Consider the following 7282-nt stretch of genomic DNA (forward strand, 5'->3'; position numbering starts at 1 on the left):
TTGGGTGGTAGGGGCTTCTGATATTGGTTTTTTTTTTTTTTTTTTTTTTTTTTACTAGAAGGTAGAAGTCAAATTGAACTCTTATTTTTCAGTTCAGATGACTTGAATGGCCTTCATAGGGTTTCTGGGCAAGTGTCTTTCATTTGTGGTATCCCAAGAGGCTGTGTTTCCATACTGGTCCAGCCCTTTGACTGTGACCTCTGCGTGTATGTAGACAGGTGGTTATGGTAAGCCTTTGTGTGGTAAATTGGGCTTGAATTGGCCTGCGTAACTCTCAGGATACTTGTAACAGTATCGGCACATCTTGTACAAAATAGATATTGGGCTCGCCACTCTGTTGGCCTCGACCCAAGTACAGACGTACCAGGCTATCTGGTGGTGACTGTCTCCCCAGTGATAGGGTGAGCAGTGCAAGGCCTGGAAAGCTGACGCAGCGCCTTAGTGTCCTGCTTTGCTGTCCTTCGCAATCTGTACCTGACTGACCCTGGGCTGGCTTGTGGCCTAGGGAACAGGGAGGGGCGGGAAAAGAAATCACTTCAGGACTTGAGTGGGCTTCAAGTGACAGTGGACTGTACCACCGGAAGGGCACCATCATTATTGCTCATGTCTGCTCTGTTGTCCAGGAAAACCTGCAGATTGTCTCAGTGTGTCTTTTCATGCCATTTCAAGAGGCTGCACTGCTGCTCCATCAGAGCAGTTATACAAAGGAAATACATTCTTACTTTTCCACCTGACACAGATTTCTTGTCTTAAAATGAAGGTACAGTTTTTATGACGTGTAGTGGTAAAACAAGTTTATCTGTGAAGAACCTGAGAACTTCTCAACTTCTATGCTTTGTATATCTTTTGTAAGGCTTTTAACCTGCTTTTATGTAACAGATTGTTTAAAAAAAATTATGGATTTATTAATCTATTACGAATTTTTACAAACATATGTAGGCAGAGTCTGAAATGTCTGTGTGTGCAGAAAATTCCTTAATGTACTTCTCTTTAATTTAAAGGCTGTTAAAGGCAATGGGTTGGCAGGAATACAGTGAAAATGATGAAACATGTGCTCCATTAACAGAGGATGAGATGAGAGAGTTCCGTGCCATTAGAGAACAGGTAACAAGAAATTAATGTTCCCTGATGAATTTGAGTTGGCTACCCTTAGTGCTAACCTTTTGAGTGGATCTGCAGTAATTTTGATGGTTAGGTATGTTGCCGTTTCAATGCCATTTCAGTATTTTGCTTTCGGAACAATCATTGCTTTAAGAAGATAGGCGATCAGTGCTTATTGTAGGTAAGGCCTATCCTTAGAATATTAAGGGAAGGGTAAGGGAGTGCTTCTGAGTGGTTTCAGCATTGCTGAATTACATAGGCTTTCCAGCATCTCAGGTTAGCCTGAGGAAAAGGAATTCTCTTTCAAAGTCTTTATGCAGCTTCTCCAAAATCTGAATTTTCTCTGTTGGAAAGTGAGAGGCATTTAATTCACTAGTAACAAAGTCTGAAAGACAATCTTGACTCTTCTTTTCTCTTTTTTTAGATTAGTAGTGTGTATTCCTGATGGGGTCAGTGAGGGAGTGCTGAAAGGGAGAATCATGGGCAAATCTGAACACTTAATATTTCTGTAAGTCTAGCCACCCATGTATTAATTAGAGCATTTGGAATATTAAACTGTTAAATGCTTGGCTTATTGCCCAGCTTCTGCACTATGTGTGGAACTGCAGTAATTCCTTTCTTCTTTTAGAATCAGTTGCTTCCTTCTCTCCAGTGATTTTTGACTAGACAGATTGGAATGCTCGTATTTCCCTGCTGCTTGTCCTCTTCTGGGCCCCTTTCTTAATTGCAGACCCTGCCCTTCTTAGCACAGATGTTTGCAGTGCTGTGGAAACAGGGACTTCATTGCAGGAGAGGCCGTGGGGAAAGAGAGGTTGCAGGGGGAGGAGGGATCGCAGGGTCGGTATGTCTGAGGAGGTGGATGAGAAGAGGGTAAGCTCTCATTGACTGCGGAGGATTAGCACAATTGGAGGTGTGCGCGCATGCTTGGGTACAGGTGGTTGGCCTGAATGTAGAGGCTCGCAGGGGAGTTTTCCTTTGTATGTGTATATGAAATGCTGTGGATCTAATGTAGCCCAGGGATGAAGATGTAGAGAAAGTTAAAATGCAGCAGATTGTTGTGTTAAGTTCCTTCTTTAAATACATGTTGTTTTCTCATTTCAGTTACAAAAAAACAGCCTTCGGAAAAATGGCATTTTGAAAAATGGGCTCATCTGTGATTTTAAACTTAGCCCCTGGAAAACCAGCACTTTCAAACCTACTCTGGAGAACGAGGATTCTGAGACAAGCAGCAGTGACACATCAGATGATGATGATATGTGAAGATTTCTGTAACATCTGTAGAAGCCTGTTTTGACCTCATGAAAATTTTGGGGATGTGTTGTCCAAACAAAATTTCTAATTTGTGTAGTAACGTACTCTTACAGTAAGAATGATGGAACTTTTCTTTGAAGAAAGGAACAAGTATTGTGTTGGGTGTGTTAAGCATTACTATAATTTCTTTGTAAACAAATATTTTAGAAAGAGGGCTTGGCTTGGCCTAGCGTTGTCTGTCTTCATCACTGAAGCATTTCTGACTAGCAAATGTGACAATGTAACAAATCAGACTTTCTCATTTAATAATAAAAGCAAAGAATTGTGTAATGTCTTGCAAAGCTTCTGTCTTAAAATGCCCAAGTCTATAAGGAAAAAAAGGGCAGCTTCACACAGTGTTTTGCTTGCCAAGTAGCATCTGTCTTACACTGGAAGTCCTTCAATCCACTTTGTACACAAAAAGGGCAATGTAGCATGTTGGCTAAAATGAGCAAAGTGCAGTAAAACTCAACTGGGCTGTTGTACTGTTGCACTTCTTCCACACAACTGCTCTTTAGCTATTTGTAGTGTAGTCGTTGTTACTAACGACAAAAGACCCTGATGTTACAGTTCAAATTTCTAGAACTAAGCTTTATATTAAAAGCTTTATGGGTTATTGCAAGTCCCAGTATTCTTACAGTGAACACTTTTCTTGTGGGAAAATAAACACTTCGATTTTGCTATTCACATGCTGGCTGGATTTGTCCACTTCATGGAAAATAAACTCATTTATAGAGTATTGTCTCAGTGCAGAGCATTGCGGGGGTATTGTTTTTGAATCTGGTAGGTTTCGACTGCATTAATATTAAATGTAGTCTGGCATTGGAGCAGTGACTCCATTTCAGAATGTGATTAAAAATACTTTCGTCACCAGATCTTGTTTTTATAGCGGTAGAAGTACATCTATGCAATAAGCACCTGTTTTGCTTACTTTGTGTCAAACTTCTATATCACACATTTAAAAAACAATACTGTATTTGTAGCTTCATTCCTTTAGTTTTAGTTCTCTTCAGTATTTTCAACAGGGTTGTACAAGCTATGTAGCATTGATTCATAAGCACCATTGCTGTTGGCATCACGTAAATTCATAACATAGCATATATATTCATGCATTGTCCCTTCAAGATATTTTTGAATTGTACTATTTCTTATAGTGAGTAATTAGCAGTTTAGGACTCTTAAAGCAAAAATACTTGTAAAGCTGAGATTTTGACCATATTTAACTTCTTTAGGAAAACATTTTTCTGTAAGGGGCCATCTATCAATTTTGGGTCAAAGGGTGGTATGGTTTTTTAATATTAGTTTAAATATGTATTTGTATTCAAGAAGTGAGTTTTTGTCTTGGAACAGGCACACAAATGTTGATGTAGTTAATTTTGGCACAGTGTATTGAAATACGCTGTTCTCTCATCCAAGAGGATAAAAATTGTTTTTTTTTTAAAAAAGAGAAAGCTGCCATATTAGTAATGAAGTCTTCCTTCCTGTATGCTTTACACATCTTTCTCCTTCCCCCTCTCCTGCAGTTCCTTTACTAACTTAGACACCTTGGGGTATTCTATTGCCTTTTTGGTTTTCATATCCCACCAACAGGATCTTATCAACAGTAGTTGATATCCTATCTGTTTTCGTAGCCTGTCAACAGTAATCTCCTGAATACTTAGTGATCTGTGAATATGCTGGTTTTATTACTAAGTTAAAAGTTTTTTTGCCTTTGTATTTCTCCAAGTGGGATGTAGACTTGTTTTCCCTCTATTAATTTTAGTAATAAGTGTCACCTCTGTGATTAACCCTTTGGGAAGATACTATACTTAGGGACGAATTGTAGGTTGCAATTGAGAACTCTTTTTAGAGAATGTAGAAATAGTAGCTGTACATGGTACTTCTGTTTCACTGTTTTATACACTGAAACTCGTAACAGAGACAGTGGTTACAATGTGCTGTGAGCAAAGGAGGTAATAGGAATTGAGCAGTGGTTTCGCTTTACAGATTGAAACACTTTTAGAGCCTTTAACTTCCCTTCCTTCCCTGGTTTTGTGTCTGCTGTGGTGTCTGTCCTGGCTCCGTACAGATGATATCATTACTCTGTACTCCTACTACACTGTGTTTGTGTTTCTGAAGTCTGGCATGTGTGATCCTGTGATGTTGTGCAGATGCATAGCCTTAAGCAACCAATACTTGTGGATTTATTTCCAGTCCTATACAGTGGTCTATTCTCCTAGTTCAGACCCATGTCAGAGGTCTGCATAGACCCTAACTTAACTGGTTATCTGCCTGTTCTGTTCCTTCAGTTTGCCTTTCACTGCAGTATGGAAGTGGGGAAGCTTTGATGTTTCCACTGAGGAATTTAATTGCTTTATTTTGTATTTACTTATGGCAAAGCTGAGTGCTGTTTTGGTCTCTTTGTTGCCACCTTAAGAAATGATTATTTTAGTTATTGAGATCTGGTTTTGGTTGAGTTTTTTATTTTTATTTTTGTGGAAAATTTCACTTGAAACAAAGTTTGGTTTTCATATTTTACTTCCATAAAATGTATGAAAGCATTCTTTTGCTCTGTCCGGTTCTTTGCTTTGTTGAGTTTTTGCAGAATGAAATCTGATTCTCTAGTTTGTAACAATGCAACCCATACCAATTTTTGTAGTTCATCAGCCTATCTCTTCTGTTGTGTGTAAACCATGATCCATTCTGAGGATACATGCTCTCTTGTTTTTCTGCTTGAGCAGATTAAACACCAGTGAGGAAGTCTGCCTTAAAGGCTTAAGAATTTGGTGAACTTTAAGAACCTTGTCCATTTCCTTAGAGGTTCTAGCAAGCTTTGGATGTTAACATATGTCTGCTGGATGTAGTTTGGTGGAGGTAGTTTGTCTGTGCTGGTCTGAAAGAGCTTCAGGGACAGCGATAGCTGATTGCTGCATGCATACGTGGTACTGCTGTATGATTTGCAGTCACTGCCATTTCTCCTCTTCATTATGTCTTTCTTATCAGAGAAACATATCTTCCCAGTGTTCCCCTTTCCGTCCTTAAAAAGCAAAAATGAGTGAGTCACTGATTTTTCTTGTCTTTTGGTGATGAGGGATGTGCCCTCAGTGCTGCTGGTATGGAGGGTACCTGTGTTTATGGTGATGGGGTTCCTTTGTTTCATCTAGAATGACTGGAGGCTTTCCTAACTGACTTTTTCTCTCGTCACTGGTAAGAGAAGCTAGTTAACTTTACTGAAAAGAGTGTTAATTACAATAAAGCTGTCCGTTGGTGCATATTGGACCTAATCAAGATTCTGAAGCAAATTTTTGCTGCTTGTCATCCCAGTCTTTGAGAAATGTTATCTAGTGTGAAGGAGATTGGTTTTTTTTTTTTTTTTTTTTTTTTTTTTTTTTCTTTTGCGTTGCCCTTTTTTTTTTGGGTGAAGGGGGTTTGTTTTTTTTTTTTTTTTTTTTTTTTTTTTTTTCTCCTTTGCAGTTGCCTTCATGTGGGGGAAGACCCTGCTTTACTCTATGATGAGGACCTCAGCTTCAGTGTTTATTTTTTAAAGGATACCTGTTCTTCAGAAAGTACACTTAAACTGCTGGCTGCAGCAAACTGGAGGGAGAATTTAGTCAAGGATGTCTCTTGTTTTTCCCTGTTTTCTGTTTGCTGCTAGGCAGTGCCTGAGACAGTTTACTAAGCGCAGGGAACTTCTGGTCTGATTAAGGATTATTGCTGTTGTGCATCAAGAATTATTGGCTCCTTGGGATGACTAGCTGGTCAGCTTTCCTCCTGCTGTTACTTAAAGTCATCAGCTTTATTACAAACTGAATGAGGTTTGCTTTTTTCCCTAGATAACTCTTCAGACTTCCCTAGAGGTAGCTGGCAATGCATTTGCTAAACCAGCACCAGCAGTGATTCTTGAGGCAGTCTGGCTCTGTGAGAGTCATAGGTGTGTATTGAAAACTTTCTTCTGCCTCTAGAGGCTTGCACTTCCTCAAGTTCTGAGGTCTCTTTCTTGGTATATGTCATCTAGGAAAGAACTTGAGACAAACTGAAGTTTGGTTGGTAGTGTACTGCTCTGTTACAGAATTCAAAGCCTGCTTCCATTGCAGTCTCTTCATCAGACCTGATCATCTGAAGGATATGTAGGGTCTTACAGGGTCTGTAGCTGTATGCATTTCTTAAATCCTGTCACTGGGTTGCCTGAGGTTTTCCAGTCAGGGGACAAAATCTCTCTCTAACCCCCTCCCTTTCACAGGAGAAAGGATGAAGAGACATAAAAAGAAAGAAAAAGTTTGTGAGGCCTCTGTTAAGTTTGGGAAACTAAAACAGATTTTAATAACAATAGAAACTGAATACAAAACAAGATACTAGTAAGTTGAGATAGGTTTACAACTGGTGCAGTGAGGGGGATGGGGTGGGGAAGGGAGTGGTTGGCGCAGTCAAACTGCGGTGAAGGAAACATGGCAATAAAGCTACCCGTCCGTTCAGGGGCAGCGGCAGAAGCAGCTGCAGAGCCAGCAGAGCACATGGCAGTGGTGAGAGCACGTGCTATGGCAGCAGTGGTCCAGGTGTAGCAGTCCATGCTGGGAAAATGATGGCGGAAGCCCTTGTTCTGAAGCCACAGCTGGCTGTGGAGCAAAGCCGTCGATGTCAGCAGTTGTGGCAGGCACATGTGGCAGCAGCAGTGAGTGGCAGTAGAGATCATGGCAGCGAAAGAGTGGCAGCTTTGAGAGGTGGAAAACGGGTGTGGTTTCCACTGCGTGCTGTTTTTAAAGAAACACTGAGCCTGCCAAAAGCTGCACAACCAGTGAGGTGTGCTGACGTACATGGGAGGAATGCACCACTGGCGGTTTGATGTGTTCATCACACACAAACCAACCCCGTTTATCTTAAACCAGGACAAATACCTATAAAGATACCTCAGTGT

General features: G+C 40.3%; 1 protein-coding gene across 3 annotated transcripts in view; it reads left to right on the plus strand.

The window, feature by feature from the left end:
* Window positions 1-2662, plus strand: part of GPBP1 (GC-rich promoter binding protein 1) — a 17193-nt gene extending 14531 nt beyond the window's left edge. For all 3 annotated transcript variants that reach the window (XM_010143136.1, XM_010143134.1, XM_010143135.1), the window contains exons 9-10: window positions 1002-1104; window positions 2203-2662. In XM_010143136.1, the coding sequence (XP_010141438.1) occupies window positions 1002-1104; window positions 2203-2361 (262 nt within the window). In that variant the 3' untranslated portion in view covers window positions 2362-2662. The remainder of the gene's footprint in view (window positions 1-1001; window positions 1105-2202) is intronic.
* The last annotated feature ends 4620 nt before the right edge of the window (window positions 2663-7282 follow it).

This window comes from Buceros rhinoceros, unplaced genomic scaffold (assembly GCF_000710305.1).
Source record: "Buceros rhinoceros silvestris isolate BGI_N320 unplaced genomic scaffold, ASM71030v1 scaffold1929, whole genome shotgun sequence".
NCBI classification, from domain to species: Eukaryota; Metazoa; Chordata; class Aves; order Bucerotiformes; family Bucerotidae; genus Buceros; species Buceros rhinoceros.